This window comes from Cebus imitator, unplaced genomic scaffold (genome assembly GCF_001604975.1).
Source record: "Cebus imitator isolate Cc_AM_T3 unplaced genomic scaffold, Cebus_imitator-1.0 Scaffold5, whole genome shotgun sequence".
Taxonomy (NCBI): Eukaryota; Metazoa; Chordata; class Mammalia; order Primates; family Cebidae; genus Cebus; species Cebus imitator.
The window spans coordinates 6,058,685-6,083,620 of record NW_016107320.1 but is presented as its reverse complement, the minus strand read 5'-3'; the positions used below and the strand labels follow the sequence as shown (position 1 = coordinate 6,083,620).

General features: G+C 37.5%; 1 protein-coding gene and 1 pseudogene across 1 annotated transcript in view; one reads left to right on the top strand and one right to left on the bottom strand.

Annotated features, from left to right (window-relative positions):
- Positions 1-285: 285 nt before the first annotated feature.
- TEX15 (testis expressed 15, meiosis and synapsis associated) overlaps positions 286-24,936 on the top strand; it is an 88,120-nt gene continuing 63,469 nt past the window's right edge. Inside the window, exons 1-3 of the mRNA XM_037741021.1 lie at positions 286-398; positions 12,615-12,690; positions 23,463-23,610. Of these exons, the coding sequence (XP_037596949.1) occupies positions 12,688-12,690; positions 23,463-23,610 (151 nt within the window). The 5' untranslated portion in view covers positions 286-398; positions 12,615-12,687. The remainder of the gene's footprint in view (positions 399-12,614; positions 12,691-23,462; positions 23,611-24,936) is intronic.
- LOC108309591 lies at positions 16,362-16,760 on the bottom strand (annotated as a pseudogene).

Genomic DNA, 24,936 nt, shown 5'->3' with positions numbered 1-24,936 from the left:
TTGCAGCTGAGGAGAAAGTCGCTGCTCCAAGGCTGCGAGAGGAGAAAGCCCCGCAGCTTGGTGGTGGCCGCAGCCTCGCGCCCGGGATCCCTGGAGGCACAGTTTGTAGAAGGCAGCACGGAGCAGCCGGGCTCCGCGGGGCGCGTGGGAATCTCCGGGCCGCGGGCGCCTCGCGAGGAGCTCCGTGGGGGCGGGGCTTCGTCGAGTACCCGCCCGCTCTGGGACCGCAACTCGGGACTCATAGGGGACTCGCGACCCATGAGCGCTGAGGCGGGGAACGCCGCCGCGTGGCTGGCGGTCCGCGCGCCTCGTCCTCACTTGCAGAGCCCGCGCTCGGACGATGCCCGCCGGCCGCCGGCTGTCTCGCTGCAGAAGCCGGTGGACGCGGAGGAAGCTCGGTAGGTGAGGGCGGCGCGGGGGGCGCGGAGGGCGCCGGGCTCCGCCGCGGGCGCCTGAGGGGTGCGTCCCCTGGCGCGCCCGGGATGCAGTGCCGCGTGTCCCGGCGCTGTGGCCGTTGTAAGGCTGAGTGGAGTTTTTGCGGGGCTGCTTCGCCCCGGTGGCTCTTGGCTAAGTGGCTCCGCTCTGCGGAAGGGGTGAAACCCCTGGGGTCCCGGCGCGGTGCGGGTGCAGGAGGACGCTCTCGCCTCAGGTCGTTTGGTGTGAGCCGCGTCCCAGGCCCTGCCCTGCGCAGAGCTTTTCGGGCAGTTTCCATCCTCTCCGCGCTCAGGGCTGAGTTTCCGCGTTTGGAATGCTCGGCTTGAGGCGCACGGCCGCTGCGCTGGCTGCCTGGGGAGACAGAGCCCAGGGATGATGTTTGAGAAAGTGGAAAGACTGAGGTCACTGGCACCCAGAGGCTTTGAAAAAGACCACGGTACCCTTCAAGTTTAAACATGGTGAGCTCCAAGTACAGTGTGAAGTACCCCAACGTCCTCAGTGCACTGGTTGCTTTTAGAGGTGATAGGTGAATATGGGACTATTTCATCCATACTATTTCGTACTATTTCTGTATGAAGCAGAAGTGGTACCGTTATTAATTCGCTTGTTTTAATTTTTGAATTTCCTTTTTGACGACCACGAGTGTTGGTGGAGAAGGAATAGAAGTGATTGATACACGCTTTGGCGTGGGCGGTGGCCCAATGCCTGTAATCCCAGCACTTTGGGAGGCCGAGGCGGGCAGATGGTGTGAGCTAAGGAGTTCGAGACCAGCCTGGGCAACATGGGGAAACCCCGTCTCTACAAAAAAAAAAAAAAAAAAAAAAAAAAAAAGGGGGGGGGAAACCCTATCTCTACAAAACAAAAACAAAAACAAAAATTTGCCAGCATGTTGCCACGCTCCTGTAATCTCAGCTATTCGGGAGGCTGAGGCACGAGAATCGCTTCTGTCCCGGTGTTTGAGGCTGCAGTGAGCTAAAATTGCACAACTGCACTCCAGCCTGGGTGGCAGAGCGAGACTCTGTCACAAAATAATAAAGTGGTACAAGCTTTAGTTAAAATGTCATTGAGTTCACATTGGGAAAATAGTTAAATTTATTGTATATTTTAAAAATGTTTTAGGCTTCATCCAAAAATATACCATCACTGCTTGAAGGGAGAGTTCTTTTTAACATTTGAAGTTAAGGGAACTGCAGGAGTGGAATCAGTATTTAGAGATACTTTCAATGCTTTATTATTGCTCATTTTTTTAAAAGCCTTTAGTTAAAAAAACGTAAACCTTTCTTTACCTTATTGAACAGATATTTAAAAATCTGAACACTGCTTAATCATAAAGATGTCAAAATTTGAGGGATAGTGCTTAAGCATCAAAACTCATGTACATTTTCTTTTTTAAAAAAAAATTTGACTGGGTGACAAATAATGCTTTGTAATCCTAGAATTCTGGGAGTCCAAGGTGGAAGATTGCTTGAAGCTAGGAGTTCAAGACCAGCCTGGGCAACATAGTCCCTGTCTCTACAATAAAAAAAGAAAATTAGCCAGGCATGTGGTACAAACCTGTGGTCCCGGCTACTTGGGAGGCTGAAGTGGGAAGATTGCTTGAGCCTGGGTGGTCAAGGCTGCAGGAAACCGTGATCACGTCACTGCACTCCAGTCTGGGCAACAGAATTCATGGAACTAGCCAAACATAAGAAATTATCTGTAGGAGTCTTATTGGCCAGTGGGAAGAAAGCATGAGAACTTCCTCTAACACTTTTTGAAATTTTAATTCTAGCAGCTAGTGATAATTTCCTTTTAATATATGGCTTTATATTTTACTAGATTACAAAATTTTTAAGTTAGGGAAAACAATCATGATTTTCACAATACCCAAAAATTACTTTTGGAAAATTGGCAGTTATAATTTTTGGTAAATGTACTGCTTTGGTCTGCTTTTGCTATGTTCCTATTTCCTTTCTCATTTATTTCAAAATAACATACCTTCATGAAGGATGATTTAGGGGATTCGATGTGCCTACATGTTATCTTTTTAGGTCTAATGGAATCTTATTAAATCTCCAGCCCCTGAATGTGTTGCACAATTGGGATTAGTTTTCCTCTAAATCTGTTAAATGTGGTACGAAAGGTGAAAAATAACCTCATCTTTTTTCCATTTGTATTTTGTTACTTATCTTTATCAAAAAGGAACTAATTTTTTGGTTCAATTAAGCATGCTTAAAAGCGATGTTCTGTGGTGATTTACTCTTGCTTTGTAATGATACTTCCAGCTTATAGTCAAGTAATAGGGTGAGATGATCAGAAATTAACTTTTCAGAAATAGCTCTATTTTACAAACAGAAGTAAACTTGCATGATAAACTAAGCAAAGTTCAGAAAATTTAAAACCTGTACGTAAATTTGATGACTGCTTTAATGAACAACTTTGATTATTAAGATAGTCCCTGAAGTCTGTTAGCAACCCTGTATCCTTGGAATGTGTAATTCACGTAATGCACAGCCTTTGTAATTACTGCCCTTTGAAAGTAATGATGGCTGGCTGCTCCTGAGGGGATGGGGGACAGGAGATCTGTCTTTAATTACAACAGCTGAGACTGGCACAGATGCAGTTACTGCTTTCACCAGTGTGACTGTGAATATATATGGATAATTAAATCCTTACCCAAACCTAGTTTTCCATACATAGCTTTGTTCATGCCTATTAGACCCTAGGTATACAAAACGTATTTTGAGTGCTAAGGTTTATCTGAGGTTTAATTAAGCTACTGTAACTCAACTTGAAGAGTTTTGAGGATAATGATCTAATAGAATCACTGATTTGAGTATCTAGCTTGTCCTGATATAAATCTAAAACTACACACAATCACTCTTACATGCCTCAAGGGGGGAAACTCTGCCAATGAAGGTAAAACTTCATTTCTTTTATGTGTTTAAAGGTGTAAGCTTGTGAGCTCTGGTACATTTACAGGTTGCACAGCAAGACTTTGAAGTAAAGGTGTGTGAGAGAGATAATGTGAATGTGGAAATGGCATTTTTATATTAAAACAGCAGGAAGCATTGTAATCTGATATTTTAGAGGGTTGTTAGGGTACATGGACTTCAATGATTACTTGAAGCCGTAACTGTGTACAAAAATGTGTAGATTATGTTAATTTTTGTTGAAGAAAATATATATGGCTTCATCAGATTCTTTAAAGCGTGTGAGACACCCCTTTTACCAAAAACAAAGTTAGCAGTAATATCGAGAGAGGAACACATTTCAGTTTTTTGAAATGGAGTAGCTAAATAGGGAAGAGCTAGGATTCAAACATAGGTTTTTAACTGCCAATCCTTTGCTTCTTCCATTAGTTTACACTTATTGTACCTTGTAGTGAACTCCTTTCTGGATAGGGCAGTGTTCTTCACTCTGTGGCCTTGTTTAGAGAGAGATTTCAGGCTCATGTAAGCATTTTAATGTAGTATCTTAGCAAGAACTATGAGCAAAAAAAAAAAAAAAAAAAAAAAATAAAAAAAAAAAAAAAAAAAAAAAGAAGGAATTATCTGTAAAGGAAATATATAGGCAAATATTTTCTCTGTGTACCTAGATTAAAACATTACTGCAAATTTTACACCACTAATATAATAGAGCAAATCAAAAGGAAGAAAGCAGGTTGACATAGTGGCTTACACCTGTAGTCCTAGTATTTTGGGAAGCTGAGGCAGAAGGATCGCTTGAGTCCAGAAGTTGGAGACCACCCTTGGCAATATAGCAATGCCCTGTCTCTACAAAAAATTTAAAAATAGGGTCAGGCACAGTGGCTCATGCCTGTAACCCCATCACTTTAGAAGGCCGAGGCAGGAGGATCACTTGGACTCAGGAGCTCATGATCAGCCTGGGCAACATAGTGAAACCCCCATCTCTACAAAAAATTTAAGTATTAGCATGGTGTGGTGGCACATGCATGTAGTCCCAGCTCCTGCGTAGAGGGGACAGGTTGCTGAGGTGGAAGGATCACTTGAACCTGGGAGGTCAGGGCTGCAGTGAGCCATCATTGTACCACCGTACATCAGCCTGGGTGACAAAGGGAGACATCTGTCTCAAAATATAAATATGTGAATTAAATTAGCCAGGCATCCTGGCATGTGCCTATAGTCCTAGGTACTCAAGAGGCTGAGGTGGAAAGATCACTTGAGCTCAGGAGTGCAAGCCTGCAGAAACTGTTTGATCATGCAGTGTCTAAAGTACTGTAACAAATCTTGTGAGGATTACACCAACTAGACCAACTGGAGACTTTAAAGACTTTTAAAAACTGTAGGCAAAACTTGAAAAGTATTAAATCCCCGGGAGAAATAAACTGGAGTACTGATCCTAGCATTCTAGGCAGAGAATGAACTTGACTCTTATGATGCTGTCAGGCACACAGTGAGCCATGATTCTACCATTGCACTCTACCCTCCAGCCTTGGGAACACAGCAAGATATTGTCTTTAAATAAATAAATAAGGAGTAAGCTTTTATTAAATCAACAAATTCTTTGGTGGTATAATTACGCAGGGTAATGGTTATCGGGAAAGTCTATAAACTCTTTGAGCTTAGAATGGTATTCTTACAAAGATATATACAACCTTTACATCTGTGTGGTATGTTTTGTGTAAAATCACATTGGGCCAAGGAGTAAGAATCAAGTGAACAGGAAAAGAAAAAAATTTTTTAAGTTCCTCAAATTCATTTTTCTCTCTAGAAAATGCAATTCTTTGTGTCTTTCAAGCCCATGCTAATCAATTAAACCTAGTGTCTTGCTGTGCCTTGGTTTTTCCGTATGTAAAATGGAAAATTTTCATATATAAAATGGAAAAATCTACTTTTAAATTATTTCAGTTAATTGACTGTCTTCTGCAGTATTGTCTTTCTCATGTCTTTCAAGCCTATTCTCAGCAGTTAAACCTAGTGTTTTAGTTTTTCCTAATTTATTATGTGCTTGCTTATCCAAGGTACAAATACAAGCACTTTAGTATATGCTTGTTCTCTTTTAAAGCTAAAACATAAACAAAGGCTTCACAGGTCAATAAATAGCATAACTATTAGAAAAAGAGTGGAGGAATGTTAGATGATTAACATTAAACTGTGAGGATTAAAATATTACACCTTTGCGTTTGATTAAACATACATTAATAATAACAACCAACACTTATATAGCACTTTACCATAAGTAAGTCACTGTTCTCTATGTTGTATTAATCAATATAAGAGAAGCGTGTTGATTATCTGAATTAACCTGCTAAATACTGTTATTTTTTCCCGTTTTACATATGAAGAAAGCAAGGCACAAAAGAACAGGTAATAGGTCTGAAGTTTCACAGTCAGTAAGGGGCAGACAGGATTTGGGTTTTGGGGGGTTTTTTGTTTGTTTTGTTAATTTTTGAGATAGGGTGTCACTCTGTCACACATGCTGAAGTGCAGTGGCACAATCACAAGGCTCATTGCAACCTCCACCCTCTGGCCTAAGCAGTCCTCCCACCTCAGCCTCCTGAGCAGCTGGGACTACAGGTGTGCCACCATGCCCAGCTAAATTTTTTGTTTTTTGGTATTTTTTGTAAAGACAGGGTTTCATCATGTTGCCCAGGCTGGTCTTGAACTCCTGAGCTCAAATGATCTGCCTGCTTCAGCCTCTCAGAGTGCTGGGATTACAGGTGTGAGCCACAGACCAAGTGGTCTGGCTTCACCAAACTGCCACCAAAAATATTATCTCTTATCCATGGCATGAATAAGTCAAATAATTTTCTCTTTAAAACAATCTGTCTGAATTACTTATCTATCTGAATTTCCTCTAAAAAATTCCGCTAAATTTTTTAGAGGAAAATTATTTGCTACAAATTAGCAGAGTCTAAAAATTACACTTTTGGTGATCTTGTATTTAATATGACAATTCAAAAGTAGGACTAAAATTTTTGGTCTGACAAAAGAATAGCAGCATTCCAAGAGTTCATTCTCTGCCTAGAATGCTATGACCAGTACTCTAGTTTATTTCTCCTGGGGACTCAGGAATATTCAAGTTTTGCCTACAGTTGGTTTTGTTTTGTTTTGAAGTCTTTTTAAGTCTCCGTTTGGTCTGTTTGGTATAATCCCCAACAGGTTTGTTGCAGTATTTATACTTTAGACATTGCATGTTTTAACAGTTTCTGAAGAATTTTTGAGCAGCCTGTTTGTTACTAAAGTCATGTGGAATCTTAAAATGAATGTTAAAAGTAGACAAATTATATTAAAATCCATTCTTGATAGGGACATTAGTAAAAATGCCCATGAATTGCTAGTTGTTACCTTTGTTACCCTCACATTTAACGTGAAGTACACAAAGAAATTAATGTTTAAGTGAACATTCTTTCATGAGAAAGATGTATAATTAGATACATTTAGAAATTTATGATTGCCTATTAGTGTTTTTCTCGGGGTAATTCCATTACAATGTTAATTAGGTAACTTGTTTTAACCTTATCTAGCAACACATTTTTTAAATTTTAGGGTCAGCAGACCATAAAAGGTGAATAATGGTTAGTAGCTATGTTTCTCATACCAAAATGTGGAAAATGAAGCTACTGTTGATTTATTTGAATTAACACAGAAAGGTGGTTTAATGTTTTAAAATAGGAGGAATATCTTAAATGGCAAGATGATTTCATGCACATTTCATTGACATTAAAGGAGAATCTGAGGAATACTTGTGGTTTTTAACCAGAAAACAACTCACAGGGGAAGGAAAAGTTGATTCAGTGTTGGTCAATCCTAGTTAGAAATTTATCAATTTCCAGTTAAAAATTTATTACCTATATAGTTATTTTCCTGCATTAATCAATATGAATTGTGTGAATGTTTGTATATTACCCATTTCAGAGATTACGTTGTTGTTGGGAAAAGAAACCGATGTTTTCTACAGTGATTAAATAAGGTCGTTTTATTATTCTTTCCCTCCCAAGACTTGTATGCTATTAATTCCCTTGAAAACTGTCATTATCTTTAATCATCTGATTATTCCTTTGTATTTCCCTAATGTCTTTTAAAAAGCCTCATAACCATAATTGATTAGCAACTAATCTTATCCCTATGCTTTTATGACAATTCCCAACTTCTTTTGCATATAATTTCCATCTGTTTGAGCAGAAAAATGCACTCATTTGGGGGCTGTACATGATTGATTGATCCATCCTCATCTTTCGCAACCAATTAGCCCAGTCAGCTTCCATATTTCATACCTAACACCATATTTGATTTCAAGGACCTTGGCCCGGTTATCGTCTCTCTGTTTATATCTGCTTAGGGAAGACAAGTGACTTTAAGCAGGCAAAGTGGTGACATTTTTGCCATTCTCAGTTGTTTTTGGCTATCAGTAACACAGAAGATGGCATTTATTATGTTTAATACTTGGGCTGAGAAAGAAAAGAATGCTGATGTGTAGAAGGGTATGTAATCCAGGTAATCTTCCTTGTGGAATAAGTTGCAAGTTATCCTTTGCTAGCTTACTTTATGGTAGAGTGGATCTATTTCAGTCAAGCTGTCAGAACTTGTCCTTTTTGAGAAGGCTGAAGGAAGGACTAGGACTGAAGGATTCATTCAGTGAAAAGTTGTGGAATAAGTTCCAAGTTATCCTTTGCTAGCTTACTTTGTGGTAGTGTGGATCTACCATAGCCAGTCAGAACTTGTCCTTTTTGAGAAGGCTGAAGGAAGGACTAGGACTGAAGGATTTATTCAGTGAAAAGTTGTTTCTCACTTTTCTCTGCATCCAGGATGACCTTGGTCTTTTTGTGGAACGCAGTCTATTTTTACCGCAGCTGCCAGACTCCAAAGGGAAAGTAACCAAGGGAGTCCTAACCCCTGGGGGCCCCTTAACTTTGATTTTTTTTTTCCCTATGATGAAAAGCAGCTGGACTGGAAGTACTCCTCCCCATAGCTTGGGCTCTTGATCTTTTAAACATGTAAATTATTATTAACTCTATTCTCATTTGACTATATAATTAGATAGATACAGGATCCTCTTTGGGCCCAGAGGAGAGCCTGCCCCAAATGTATTGTTTAACCACATAGTTTAAAAGCATAATCCCTCTCTTACCTTTGCCTTGAGGGGCAACAGACGAAATCTATGCAATAAATATTAACATGTTGAGAAATGTACTGGTAATCCTCAGACATTTTCTTCCTGGAATACTTAAATTCTGCTGTGCCTCATCATCTTGATTGGTGGTTCTCAGACTGGTCTGCCCCACTATCAATGTCAGCTGGGAATTTATGAGAAATAAAAATTATTGGGCCTTAACTCAAGCATACAGAATTAGAAACTCTGGAGGTGAGACCCAGTAATCTGTATTTTAGTAAGACCTCTAGGTGATTCTGATACACATTGAAGTTGGAGAATCACTAATCTCTTTGATCATCAAGGATGAACCATAGTTTTTTGCTTTGCTGGTCTGTTACTTCACTGTAAATATTTTATTACCCATGTGGATATTACTGCATGTGTATACCAGGAATTGGCAACCTGTGTTATTAGTACTACATTGAATGATATCCAAGTTAAAATTTTTAGTGGCCTCCACAGTTCTTTTCTACTTCCTTGTCTTCCTTCTTGCAGAGTTCCTGAAACAAGGTATCCACTGGATAATTTGTTAATTGAATTGAATGCCCTGCAAAAAGCAAAACCACATTTTCTTTATCTTTTGGTTTCTTCCTCTCTAGGAGCTTTAAGCCTGGAAGTGAAGTTTCCAGTTGCAAATACTTCTTTTTCCTAATAGTGACTCTGGCTAAAAGAGATTGCTGATAGGTTAAGAAAAAAAAAAAAAAGAGGAAAAAATAGTTCTTATGAATCTGACTAGATGCTTTCCTCAGAATTATCTTAGACCACTGGATCTCAAACTTATCTTACATCGGAATCACCAGGAGAACTTGTCAAACCACAGATTTCTGGGCCCAGTCTCTAGATTCAATAGGCCTAGGATGAGGCCATAGGATTTGCATTGCCAACAAGTTTCCAGGTTGTGCTGTTGCTACTGGTCTAGGGACCACAATTTGAGAACCATTTCCCCTAGTTCACTAGACCAGAAATACAGGTAATTTCATTATGTGCTTGTTAGGTTCCCCTAGCTTGCATAGCCAGTGATCTATAATTAGGAAGTATAGAATATACCCAAGTGACAAACTTTCTAAGTAGTGCTTTTTTTCTGGCTCTGTCCCTTTCCATATTCCAGAGGTGTCTATTAAGATCTTCTCTTTCAACATAAGACTTTTTTTAGACTGTGAAAACGGACTCAAACTTTGTCTAAATAATTGACTTTGAGTAGAATAGATTTTTACCCCACTTGCCACACTGATTACTTCATTTCTTTGCTTCTCTTTTTCTTTTTATTTCACGCTTACTTAATTTTTCCAATGTTATTTTATACTCAAACATATGTTGCCTAAGTTGATATTGTTTATCTGTTTTCTGTCCTCCCATACAATCTCCTGAAGAATGAGAAATGGGCACTTCTTCTGGATTTTTTTCTCACAGCTTATTACAGACTTGACTCCTTGTCACTTGAATTTTTATTGTGAAACACATCTTCAGCATCTCTTGAAACAGATTAAAAAGAGATGAAACTGAGGCTTTTTTCCAAACTCTTTTGTAAACCTTTTTTTCTTGTTAAACAAGTGGTTTTAAGGAGAAAAAATTGAAATATTAATCAATACAGAATTCTTGTATTTAATAAGAACTTTAGTTAAATATTTTCAACCATACCTATACAAATACTATATTCCTATGCAGATTAATCTCCTGCAGATTGAATTTATAGTTACTCTACTAGATAGCTTCTGGTAGAGAAAAAAGGATTGAAGACCATTTTGGTTTTTCTTTTTCTTTCTTTCTTTGTTCATTTGTTTGTTTTGAGACAGGCTCTTCCTCTGTCAACCAGGCTGGAGTGCAGTGGCGCAAACACAGCTCATTGCAGCCTTGACTTCCCAGGCTCAAGTTATCCTCACCTCAGCCTCCCGAGGAGCTGGAACTACAGGCACATTTGGCTAATTTTTTAATTTTTTGGTCCCACTATATTGCCCAAGCTGGTCTTGAACTCGTTAGCCTCCCAAAGTGCTGGGATTACAGATATGAGCCACCATGCCCAGACTTTTCGTGGAATATCTTCCATGAATTGTGGAAAGGTTTACCAAATCAGTACCTTCTTTGTTAAAAACTGTGGTTGGTATGGCTCTGTAATTTCAGTGTCCCTATAGCCAACTTTTGTTTTTCCTATTGCAGGGATTTTGTTTGCCCCTGATTTGCCATTCCGGAAAGTTTGGAACAGCTCTGTACAAGTGTCTGTGTTGACATCCTCCCTTGAGAGTTTTCATGATTAAATTAAAAGACAATTGATAACATCCTCATACATATTTCCTTTCTTATACATGGTAGTTGTGTTAACTCACAAGTTTGCTTCAGATTCTTATTAAGGCACTAACTTAAAAACTATTTTCAACTTATTATAATAGACATAGAAATGTCATTTTAGTCATCAGTTTTCAAATATACATATTACCCATATAATTGTTGCTAAATATTTCATGTTATAACTGATATCCTTATGTGAATGCTGATGAGAGAGATGGACTATCACTATCAAAGTACTCAGAGTTTCTGGTTCCCAAATTATTTGACATTTTATTTTTATATGCCAGTCTCTCATTTCAATTACCCTGAAATTACATGGCTATATTTACCCCTGATTGTTTCTACATTTACATCTTTGGGTCTCTTAGGCAGTGACACTTAATTAAAGCACTTGAGTAAAATATACACAAACTAGTAAATCAGTAAAGGATAAGATGTTCTTTTATTTATATGATACGTTCTAAAATATTTTCTTTTCAAAGACCAATCTACAGTGTCTAATTTAAATACCTTTCGACCTTTTTTTTTTTTTTTTTTTTGAAGCTTATCTTGGAGAAAAGAAAAGAGATCCAGAATTTGGAGTAAATCTCAAATTTTGCTAAATATTTCACCAATAAAAGTTATCTTTTCTTGAAAATTCACATCATTTTAAATAATTAGTACCATATAGATATACCCTTGTAATCAGTAGTATTTTGAAATCAAGAAATAAAAGTTGTCTAGCTTCACAGGAACATGAAAGCTAATTATAGTAGGTCATTAGGGTTTGTACTAATTATAGTTTTCTGGTGTCTCAATGGTGCATACAGTCAGATTTAAATGTCTCTAGAAAGAAACTTAAGAATGGAGTTGGGGCTGGGTGCGGTGGCTTAATGCCTGTAATCCGAACACTTTGAGAGGCTGTGACAGGCAGATCATATGAGATCAGGAGTTCAAGACCAGCCTGGCCAACATGGTGAAACCCCATCTCTACTAAAAATACAAAATAGCCAGGCATGGTGACACATGCCTGTAATCCCAGCTATTCAGGAGGCTGAGGCAGGAGAATCGCTTGAACCCAACAGGCAGAGGCTGCAGTGAGCATGAGCCGAGATCATGCCACTGCACACCAGTCTGTGCAACAGAGCGAGTGAGACTCTGTCTCACACACACATACACACACACACACACACACACACACAGAACAGAGTTCGAATAATGTAGTTAATTGTTTAGATCCAGACTTAAGCATCAAGCCTGGAGTTGAAAACCAACTTATGAGTTTGGTAACCTCAGATGAGTTTGTTAAACTTTCTGAGTTTGTTGTTCCCATCTGAAAATGAGAGCAATCCTACCAATCTGTGAAGATAAAATGAGATACTATATATAAGCTACCAATACTCTACATAGCATGTATCATAACTGCAGTGATTGACTACAAATCAATGTTTTGTGTTGTATGTGAAAACACTAGAGCAAGCTCATTTGCTGAGTTACAGGTGGTTTTCCCAAGTAGAGCTGTGTAACATTGGTGAGCTGGTTAGCAGATGTGAATGTACTGAAGGGAAAAAAAAAGAGAAAAGCTTATTGAGAAAAGAGGAGGGAAAGAAGAGGGAAGAATGGAAAGGCATGAGAGCGAAGGAACTGAGACATGCAGAAAACAGATAGCTCCCTCCCCCAGGATGAAACGGGAGTGAAAGAGAGGCAGAAACCAGGAGGAAAAAAATAAATAGAGAGGATAATAAAGAGATAATTATTAGGTTGGGGGAGCTTCTGATCATAATTCTTTACATATTTCTGTTTTTATTTTTATTTTGTAGGTATTCCCTTATCAGTTTTCATGCATGGACTGAGTACTGATCATAACTGTATGATGCCAGATACCATTGAAGAATGGTAAGTATTTCAAATAATGATTTTGTTACTGCTTTACGTATAATACCTTGTTGATTTCTTGTAACTACAATTTATTTATAAATAATTTGGTAATAAAGAAGATACATGAAGAATGTCTTTTATCACGCATTGGAATACTTTAAAGTATATAAATATTTATTCTTGATTATAATACTTCTTGGATATTGTCTTAGTCTACTGAGGCCACTACAACATAATATAAACTAGATAACTCATACACAACATAAATTTGTTTTTCACAGTTCTAGAAGCAGAGAAGTCCAAGATCAAGGTACTGGCAGATTCAGTGTTTGGGATGATGGGCATTTTCTCATAGGTGGTGCATTTTCACTGTGTTTTCACATGGTGGAAGGAGCTAGCTAGCTCCCTTGAGCGTATTTAATAAGTATGCTAATCCCATTCATGAGGGATCTGTTCTCAAGACTTAATCATCTCAGAGGCTGAGGCAGAAGGGTCACTTGAGCCCAGGAATTCAAGGTTACAATGAACTGTAATTGCACCACTGCACCCCATCCTAGGTGACAGAGTGAGATCCTGACTCTCAAGATAATTAATTGCTTTTTAGGCAAATTCTTAAAATTTTATATTTTTAGTCAAAAGTGGTATTGTCACATTTGGCTACCCACATATTAATCATATGGATTTTAAATGATTTTTGGTTGATTCTAAAGATGAAATTCACTCTCAGAGGTTGGGAATTGGACCCACCATTGACATTTAAAAAGCAAAAATGCCATAGTCATGGAAGGAAATACTCTAGGTAAATAAATGTTCTAAGTAATTGTAAAGGTAGAGGCAGAATTTGGATTGTTCAATGTAATGAGGCTATTAAACCTTTAGGGCATCAACTTTTATACAGTGTGTAATTTCTTGCATATGCCTATTGTGGAACCACAGAGAAAATGTAGATAAACAGATCCTGAAAATGGTAGGAAGAGGGGTAGGTGTTAGGAGGAGGCAAAACATTTTACAGTTTACCAATACAACTTTAAGCCTTACCAAAACACAAATGAGGAGAATAAAGCTTAGAAGCAGACATTTAGTGAGTGGCAGAATCAGGATAAGAAACCTACGTCTGCTGACTTCTTGTACCGAATACTTTCTGTTATTTCATAAATCCTTTCAAAAAATTTTATTTCAATCCTGTTTTGTAATGACAATTTGGAAGGGAAATGAAAAGTTGGTTTGTTAAGTCACAAGAGTGTGAATTTCCTAGCTAGGTTACCTTTAGCTATTTGTCACTGGTTGGCCCTGAGAATTTAGATACCCTCCCACTACCCCCCACATTTTAACTGTTCGCTATGACCAGTTCTAGAGCTTTTTGCACTGGAGGGGCGAGGAATTACTTTTTCAGTATTAGAGTCTTTAAAAACAAATCTGGAAGAGGCTTTATTTGTTAGCACTTCATATTACTTTTATCCAGCTACTAAGATTTTATACTCCTCAGATAGTTTAAATTACTAGTTTCACTGTAAATTTCTAAGGGTTTAGAAATATGTAGTGCATTATAATGTATGAGGTTTTCTTTTGATACTGCATATCTTTCTGAGGAAGTGGTCAATATGGGTACTGATTCTAAGAAACACACACGTTCTGCTTGTCTTAAATCTTTTAAACCTACCTAAAACAAATATCAACAGAATGGGGCCATTCTTTGGGGAATTAAGTTGACTTTTTTTTTTTTTTGAATCTTATGTTCTGGTAGTGAGCTCAGGTAACTACTGGAATTATTGTGTAGTTACTATAACCCCTTGTCCTAATGTCTTGGACTCAATAGATGCAGCAAAAAGATATTACCAAATTCTGTTGGAGAAGATTGAGCCAGTGGAGTCAATACATGGTTCATCTTCTCCAACAGAATTTGGTATTATCTTTCTAAAAGACTCTGAGATTTGGCGGTAGCAAAGTAAACAAGACGAATGAAAAGTATAAAATGGCCTAAGTCCTAATAGCCATTTTAGATAAAATCTTAAAAGCATGATAAAACTATCCAGTTTTCTATTCATTTAGTATGAAGAGGATGGAGATAACCCAGAAACACTTCTTATTTAATAACTTCTATGTATAAGATTGAGGGGAAGTTTAAAAAAAAAAAAACTTTATGGGCCATCATTGTCCTGCATTTAGGCATTGCAGATGTTCACTCTTCTCCCAAGTTCCAAGGTACAAATAGTCAAGCTTCACATTAAAGGATTTGTGAAAAAATTAAAGATAGAACTTCACAAGTCACTATGACAAAATTGAACTTTCTCTAAATGTATGTGTTCTAAAAGTGTTGACATGTAAATCCTTGAATAACCTATACATTTACCTAATGGAATGTAACATAATGGCTTCATAGTCTGAACTCTGTAAGAAAACAAAAGATCTAATGCTTAACCAGATGTTCCTGCCTTAGTTGGCAGAGAAAGGTCAGCAACATTCTTTAAGTCCAATAAGAGGATTATTAATAGATGGATTTTACTGATTGCCGCTTAGGGGCGTCCTCTGATCCTTGAACAAAACTTGGTTTCAAACTTTCAGTCCATGAAAAGCAATGCATTATTTAACTTTACCCCTTCAGTACTCCTATCACCAATTCAGCAGACATTTATTGACAGCTGTTTGAGCAAGGTTGACATCTGATATACTACATAGATTTTTTTGCATCTTACCGTATAGATTATACTCTTGATTATGCTGTTGCTAACTAAAGATCAGTTCAAACTAACCTATAAGACATCTTCTAAAAATCCTCTGTCTTGGTGCTTTCAGGCTGCTGTAACAAAATACCATAAACTGGGTAACTTATATACAAAAGGAATGTCTCACAGTTCTGAAGGCTGGGGAGTCCAAGATCAAGGTGCTGGAAGATTTGGTAGCTGGTGTGGGTCTGCCTCCTGGTCCACTGACTTTTTGCTGCACCTTCACATGGTAGAAGCAGTGAGGGAGGTGTTTACAGTCTGTTTTGTAACATTACCTACATGAAGGCACCACCTTTAATACCTAATCAGCTTCTAAAGGCCCCACCTCCCAATACCTTCACATTAGGCTTTTTCTTTACGTTTTTTTCTAACAATTTGATAGTTTTAACTCTTATCTTTAGGTCTTTGACCTATTTGCAGTTAATTTTTATACATGGTTTAAAGTAAGAATACAACTTCATTCTTTTGCACATGGATATCCAGCTTTCCTGGCACTATTTGTTGCAGACTGTCCTTTCTCCCACTGAATGGTCTTGGCACCCTTGTGGAACATCATTTCACCATATATGTGAGGTTTTATCTTGGAACTCTTTTTCCTCTTTAATTGGTCTTAGATGTCTGTCTTTATACCTGTTCCAAGCTTGAAGGAATATGAGTTATGGAAATAGTGAATGAATGAATAATATATATCAATGATACAGGAAGCAGGGTATTAAAAGTAAATGATAACACATAAAAAATAAGAGAATCGGAATTGAGACTTAAGATGTTGGAATTATCAAATACGGGTTTTTTTAGAGACAGAATTATTTTTCTTGCTGCATTGCTGTGTTGCCCAGGCTAGAGTGCAGTCATAGCTCATTCCAACTTTGAACTCCTAGGCTCAAGCAATTCTCCCACCTCAGCCTGCCATGTAGCAGGGAATACAGGTATAAACCATCATATCCAGTTTAAATACTATATATATTTAACAACTGGTAATCATTTTATTAAAATAGTTGACTTAGGCATCTGCGCAATGGTGACTTCTACCTCAACTCCTGGCTCAATACTGATGGAAATAATCTGTTTAACAATCTCAGAAGGACAGTGCAAGCCAGTGAGTCGCTTGTGGATTCTCAGCTGGAAACAATCCCAAGTCTCAGAACCTTCACCACAAGGAGTTTTTCTTGTAGTGATTCTTGAAGTCTTGGTAGGCATTCAAACTGGTCCTTTCACTTTGAGATTCTTTTCCTTTGCTCCTCTGATCAAGTCAGCACACACCTTCTCCAGGAATTTTACGTTGTGGCTTGTTAGAGTGATTCGAATTCAGTGAATTGCCACCTCCAGCTCCACGGGTGTCTTCTCGATATCCTTAAAAGCCATGGCTGCTGTGCGGCTTCCTGACCAACTTGTTTCTCGGCGAATATGAACGGTGGTGAGTCAGGAGCAGTAGCCGTGCAGATGCACAATCCGCAACAATTATGACCACGTCTTCCTTGTAAAGCAATACAATATATTATTTTAAAGAAATGAAAAAGACTTTAAAATGTGAGAAGCAGATTTTTTAAAGGACCAAATATAACTGTTATTAATGAAAATAGTCATAATTATAATTTAAAAACTCAATGGACTAGAAGTGGATTAGACCTAGCTGAAGAGAGTCAGTGAACCAGATGTTAGATATCAAAAAACATGATGTGATTGTTAGATATGAAGGAGTGTTAAGAAACAAGAATAAAGACAGGAGTTTGAACATAGGTAATTAGAAGATCTATACCAAGGAAATAGAATGATGTCACACCAATATTTAAAAATAAAATTTCTGAGAATTTCACGTAACTGTTGAAAGATACCAAACGTTAGCTATAAGAAATTCATTAAATACTTAGCCTAGAACATCATGATGAAAATGCAGGAGAAAGAAAATAGTAAAAGCTGCCAGAGGAAAAGATTGCCCATAAATGAATGACAATTAAATTGAAGGTGATTACATCTTCAGAGTGCTGAGAGAAAATAGCAGTCATTCTAGAATTTATACCCAGGAAAAGTAAGCCTGATGGCAGCATGTCTATTAAAGAATAGAATTTATCATGTTAAATTGTAAAAGATTTAAAACATTCCCATTAAAATCAGGGGCAAGATTAAGATACCTGCCATTATTACTTATATTCAACATTGTACTAGGCACAAGAAATAAATAGCATAAGAATCAGATGGGAAAAAATTTATATTAAATTGTAAAAGATTTAAAACATTCCCTTTAAAATCGGGCAAGATCAAGATACTACCGTGATCACTTATATTCAACATTGTACTAGGCACAAGAAATAAATAGCATAAGAATCAGACAGGAAGAAACAAAACTGTAAGTCATTATTAATTATTAGAATTAATAAGAGCTTAACAAGGTTGCTGGGTAGCCAATAAATGGAAATTGGTTTTGGAGAGTCATTTGCCTAGTGATTGAGTGTATTCACTCTGGAGCCATACTGCCTAGCTTTGAATTCCAGATTCCACGCTTCCTAGCTGTGTGTCCTTGGACATGTTATTTAACTTTCCTGCATTTTCATTTTCAAATTTAAAATAAGGTATCTCATAGGGATATTGTGAAGATTAAATGGATCAATATATATCTAAAGCACTTAGAAAAGTATCTGGTACCTGGTAAGTATTTTGTATATGTTAGTCATTTTTATTATCAGTATCAACATTATTTTAAACGCAGTAGTGAATAAAATAACTTTTAAAGATACCACATGCAGTAGTGAATAAAATAACTTTTAAAGATACCACATATAGTAATGTAAAAGTTATAAAGTACCTTAGAATAAATACTTTAAAAGAAGTGTAAAAACCCTCACGGAAAAAAAATTATAAGACTATTGAAAGACATTAATGACATGAATACCATGTTCACAGATAGGAAGACTAATATAACAATATTAATTTATCTTAAAATTAATCACTAGGTTAAGTTCCAGTTAAAACCTAAACAAGATATATTATTAGATAAGCCTAATAATTTAAAATGTGTATTAAAAAGTGTAAAGATGCTGTGGAAAAACAAGATTTTTTTTTTCTTTTGGTTTTGCCCAAGCATGTATCAATATTTGTTAGAATATGGTGTTGATGCATGAATACAGAAAGACACCAATGAAACAGAGCTCAGAATTCATGCATATGTGGAAAATGGATTTATGTCAGAGATGGCATTACAGATAAGTAGGAATAGGAAAGATTGATACTTACATGGAAAACCTGAACCTTTATTTTTTTATCATGGACAAAAAATGAATTTGAGGCAGAGTAAAGACTTAAAAGTAAAAAACAAAACTATGAAAGTTTTATTAAAAACATGGGATATCTTTGTAATCTTAGAATTATTTCGTAAAGTTGATCGAAAGCAAAAATGAAAGCACAAAATATAAAGAAAAATATTCGTAGTTGGGACTAGAATTAAACATATCTGTTTTAGAAAATGAAAATACAACTTTTTTTTTTTTTTTTTTTTTTTTTTTAGTAGAGATGAGGTTTCACCGTGTTAGCCAGGATGGTCTTGATCTACTGACCTCATGATCCGCCCACCTTAGCCTCCCAAAGTGCTAGGATTACAGGCGTGAGCCACTGCGCGCAGTTGAAAAAATGACATTTAAAAATGGGGAGATTATTTGCATTAAGTATAATAATTGGTTTAAAAAAAAGTATCCCTTGTAAAGATTGCTTGCAAATACATAGGATAAACAAACTGATAGAAAAGTGGGTAAAAAAACTTGAATGGGCATTTCACATATGTGCAAACATGACCAATAAATATACTCAATACCTGATCATTCTCAAAAATTAGAGGCTGGGTGCAGTAGCTTATGCCTACAGGCACTTTGGGAGACTGAGGCGGGCAGATCACTTGAGGTTAGGAATCTGAGACCAGCCTGGCCAACATGGTGAAACCTTGTCTCTACAAAAAAACAAAAATTAGCCAGGCATGGTTGTGCATACCTCTAGTCCCAGCTACTCAGGAGGCTGAGCCAGGAGAATGGCTTGAACCCAGGAGGCAGAGGTTGCAGTGCACTGAGATCACACCAGTGCACTCCAGCCCAGGTGACAGAGCAAAACCCTGTATCGAAAGAAAAAAAAAAAATTGGGGGAAGATGCAAAATAACCACAATGAGTTATCATTTGCTCCTGTCAGGTTGGCAGAAAGTAAAGACTACCAACATCAAATGTTGATGAGAATATAGAGAAATTAGAACTCTCATTCAGTCCTGGTGATGATCTGTAATAAAAGGTTCAGAAATTAGCCAAGTACAGTTGGCATGTGCCTGTACTTCTAGCTACTTGGCCACCAGGGAGGCTGAGGCATGAGGATCGCTTGAGCTCAGGAGTTTGAGACCAGCCTGGGCAACACTAGTGAGAGCTAGTCTCAAAGGAAAAAAAAAAAAAGATTCAGAAATGAGACGACACAAAAATTAGTTTTTCTGTGTGAGAACTCTTCCTCACGTAGAAACAAAATTAAAAGACAAAAATATTAAAATACATATGACAGACAAAACTAATTTATTTGTATATGGAGTCCTTACAAATCATTAACTAGAATATTATCTTCTCTGTGAAAAAAAAATGGACAAAAAAAATAAGAACAAGTGATTCACAGGAAAAATAAAATAACTCAGTGTCACTTATAATGAATTAAATGCAAACTAAAAGCACAAAGTTCTGTTTTATTTATGAAGTTTTCAGAGGTTAAGTTAGATTAAATATTTAAAAATAAAAATGTAAAAAGTATTTTATTTTAAGTAAAAGTAAATAATAAAGGCTAGATACAGAAAGGTGAGTTACTAAGAGACCAAGAAAATCAGGATTATGAAGTCATAGAAGTCTGGCAAGCTGTGTTATTTCAAGAACAGAGTGGTCAAGAGTATCAAACAGAGAGAGGCCAAGTAAGTCATAAGCCACAAATGACTGATGTGGATAATCATTGATGGCTCTGAAGATTGCTGTTTAGGTAGGGTAATGGAGGTAGGAATCAAAACAGATCCAGGAGGGAGTGGGAGGTGAGCTAGACAATGGCAAATATTTCCATTTCTGAGATGAACTCGGCTGATTTATGATGTATTATTATTTCTATTTAACTATTGATTTAATTTCTACTGATTTCCTCCTAATAGGATTATTCGTTCATTCTTTTTATTCTTGAATCAATTTTATTAGCTTTTTTCCCCTTAAGAATTATATTGTCTAATATTTAAATGCATTGGCTTAGAGTTGTTCATAACATACATTCTCTTAAAACCTATACTGTATAAATAGATGTTTTAATTGTTAGCAAATCCTTGTTTTTGGTTCCTTTGTTCTTTAGTCATTTTGAATATCTGTTATATGCATTGCCATGTACATTAAGTATTCCTGAAGGTTTTAGAATTGGTTTCTTTCTCTACTTAGAATAGCCTAGGACTCCGGAAGACAGCCTCAGCATGAATCCTCAGAATTCAAACTTACTGATTTTACTTACATATATGTATATAAATAAAAAATACATAAATACATATATAATCATTGTAGGACTATTTCTTTTTTTTTTTTTTTTTTTTTTTTTTGAGACAGAGTTTCACTCTTGTTACCCAGGCTGGAGTGCAATGGCGCGATCTCGGCTCACTGCAACCTCCGCCTCCTGGGTTCAAGCAATTCTCCTGCCTCAGCCTCCTGAGTAGCTGGGATTACAGGCACGCACCACCATGCCCAGCTAATGTTTTGTAGTTTTAGTAGAGGTGGGGTTTCACCATGTTGACCAGGATGGTCTCGATCTCTTGACCTCGTGATCCACCCGCCTCGGCCTCCCAAAGTGCTGGGATTACAAGCGTGAGCCACCGCGCCCGGCGCAGGACTATTTCATATGATATAATTTGTGATATGTAACATGAGGTTATAGGTCTGTGATACATGAGCATAAAGAAATATATATCAAAGATCTAATATTCTATGCAAACAAAAGAAATACGTGAAGTTATCACTTTAACATGGCTTAAGTTTGGGCTGAAGTTACAGAGATGTTATTCTTACTTGAAAGGTAATAACTGAAAAATTGCTAGGTGCAACTTATTTAATGAAGGATATTGAATACTATTGTGTCCAGATTATTCGTTATTAGTTGTAAACTTAGCTTTTTGTGGCAAAGTATTATCCTAAGTTAGCACTGAGGAACAGAATCTGAACTTATATATATCTTTCCTTTATTAGTAAATTATACTAGAGAAGCCCTATAGCTGAAATCATCGAGCTTTCCTGAATATATAATTTAACTGTAGTTAAAGGGAGTATTGAGGATTGTCCCAGCACTTGGCTGTTCAAGTAAAGTATATTGCATGGATTCTTCTATACCTTTATGTGCTGTTGATACAGATCATGACTAATTGAAGAAATTTTTATTACATAAGGCATGCTAAACTATTTTCTATTCTGACCCTTACTTAACTTCAGGTGAACATGGCAGCCTTGACAGTTACCTCTAGAACTGGTATATCTTAGGAGTATTCTTTTTAGAAGGCAGTACCCCATTTAGCGTCTGTCATTGTGGCTGAATGGAAGAAGGGCTGGCTTTCTTCTCTTTTTTTCTAGAGGTTGCTTTCATTCCCTGATCCGTGTTAGACTGGGAGATTGCAATATCACCTTTCGTAAAGAACAGAGGAAGAGATTAAGGGGGAAGGCCTTGTGAACCTTCTATAGAACCTTATCCTTTGTGATCCTTTTGTGGAATTTTGGCATCTTTTAATTTGGTTTGTGATCTAATGTTTGAACTAAGCAGTTGATAGGTGTCAGGAGGGCCATCAAACATGTTATGAAATGGTATGAAAAATGCCTACTTATATACATATTTCCCTGTGTGTATACTCCATAGCTTTCTTTTGAAATCCAGTTTAAGTTCTACTTAAAGAGGTTAAGAATCAATATTTGTCAGGGGGTGGAGGTTGTGGGGGAGTTTGGGGAGAGAGAGAAAGGAGAGGGAAAAAGGAAGGGGAGGAATATTTTTGGTACTTCTGGTATAGCAATATGTGATGTTGTCTTAAGCATTTATAGAACGATACTACAGAACAATAGCCAATAAGTGATTAGCTGTTGTTGGCCATCAGCTGTAGGGATAGTAAGCAGTAGTTGGTTTACAACTTTTAAAAGTTTCTTCTAAAGCCAGAGATTTTGATTTAAAGAGAGTATCATTTTAGCCACAGAAATGTATCGGGAAAAAAAATGCTTTTTAAAAATGGAATATTTGGGCTGGGCTTGGTGGCTCACGCCTGTAATCCCAGCACTTTGGGAGTCTGAGGCAGGAAGATCACTCGAGCCTAGGAGTTCAAGACCATTTGGGCAGCACAGACCCTGTCTCAAAAGAAATAAAGGGGGGAAGAAATGGAATGTTTGATAAGAATTTTACCAAATATGTATAAAAATTGTATGGCTGTATGTTTTTGAGCTTTTCAGGAGCAGGGAAACTTTTGGTTACCCAATTGCAGTTACATGAATTACAAGGGAAAAAATCCATTAGGAGCAAAATTTCATACCCATATGAAACATATACGTGTGTGTGTGTGTGTGTGTATTTTTTTTTTTAAGATAGAGTCTTGCTCTGTCACCCAGGCTGAAGTGCAGTGGAGTGATCATGGCTCACTGCAACTTCTACCTCCCGGGTTCAAGCTATTCTCGTGCCTTAGTCTGCCAAGTAGCTGGGATTACAGGATGTCCTACCACACCTACCAAATTTTTTTGTGTTTTTAGTAGAGACGGGATTTCACCATGTTGGCCAGGCTGTCTCAAACTCCTAGCCTCAGGTGATCTGCCCACCTCAGACTCTCGAAGTGCTGGAATTACAGGCATAAGTCACCATGCCCAGCTGATATTTTTAATATTATATAAAAACCCAAGTTGTAAACTCATTTTCGTTTTTGGGTAACTGGCAAATTGAGATGGAAACTTTCTGACAGTTGACTAAGAACATTTTATTATTCAGTTTTGTTGAAGAACTTCTAAATGATTGTACTGCCATTGCCTTTTATGTATTTATTGACCTTTTGCTTAATAACCTTGGGTTGATTTTAGGCCACCAACAAAATGGAAATGAAAGAAACTGCTAAACAGAATACACTGTGGCAAATGAGCTCAACTAATGAACCCCTGTTAAATACTGGTGAAGTCAATCCTTTGAAGAAATTCACCATTCCTAAGATCAGGAGGACAGCTGGGAAAGGTAATATTTCCGTTGGAAGTTGGAAATTTTTTTAGTAACTATTACTGTATTTCTCTGATTCTTAGTTTATGTTCATCTTTTATTTTGACTCTATATAAAAATTAGGTAAATTCAGGTTTTTAATTTCTTAAACACACATATACTTACATTTCTGCACAAAAGAGAATAGACGCATGTTCTGCATCTCTGCCACTAAGTAGACCTAAAAACCCTGGACGTTTTAATTAAACAAATATGGGAAAATGTTCAAAACTGAAGAGAAGACAGACCACCTAGGGACCTTGGGACTCAGGGAATGACAAAGCAGTAAGTTCCCTGGATTTTTTTTGTTTCCTCCATATCTCAGACCGGATGCCCCCAACACAGAAATGCCAATGGATGCAGAACCCTCCACAAAAAGCTCCAAGAAAAACCCCTTCTTTCTTGGCAGTGGACTAAGAATGGGGCAGCCTAGAAAGATGGAAAACTATTTGACATTAAACTCACCGCCCCCTTTTCCCACTGGGGTGATGTCAAAGGAGGTTGAGTGGGGATCCTGGACTCTGACCCCCTACCCAACAGGAACAAGGTACCCCTTTTCTTCCTCATAGTGCCAGTGTTGATCAAGTACAGGGTTCCACACACGGCAATAATGCATTCCCCTCCCTGCCACTATCCTGCTCCTGCCATGTCAGTGGATATCTACCTCTGCTTTGTGGTGATGAGTTGCCCTTTTCCACTAGGGTTAGAGTCAGTGAATAAAGTGGAGAGCCTGGACCTCCACCACATCCAGCAGTAGCAAGCCCTCCTTCTATGATGTTGGTGGAGGCTGAGTGGGGACCATGCACTTCAGCCCTTTCCAGTGGTAACCGGATATTCCCCAGGGTGTAAGTGGAGGCCCTGTGGAAAGCCAGAACTTCACCTCTGCATAATAGTAGAGTCAGTGCTTCCCTTTCCCTGCCACTCATTTTTCCTGCCTGTACAGTTTTAGTAAAGTCTTGCTGACATGCAAGATTAAATATAATTCAGAATCTCATTAAAATGCCTCATTTGACCATGATACAATAAAAATCACTCATCTTACCATACACCAAGAAAATCTCAACTTGAATGAGAAAAGATACTCAATAGATGCCAAAATCAAAGTTGACACAGGTGTTGGAACTGTAATTAGCTGAGAGACTTTTAAAACAGTTGCCATAAAGATAATTGCACAAGCAGTTAAAAACACTTTTGATACAAATGAAAAACTAGAAAATGTCATCAAAGAAATGAAATAATATAATAACCAAATAGAAGACTTAGAACTGAAAATTTATCTAATTGAAATAAAAACTCAATCAAAAA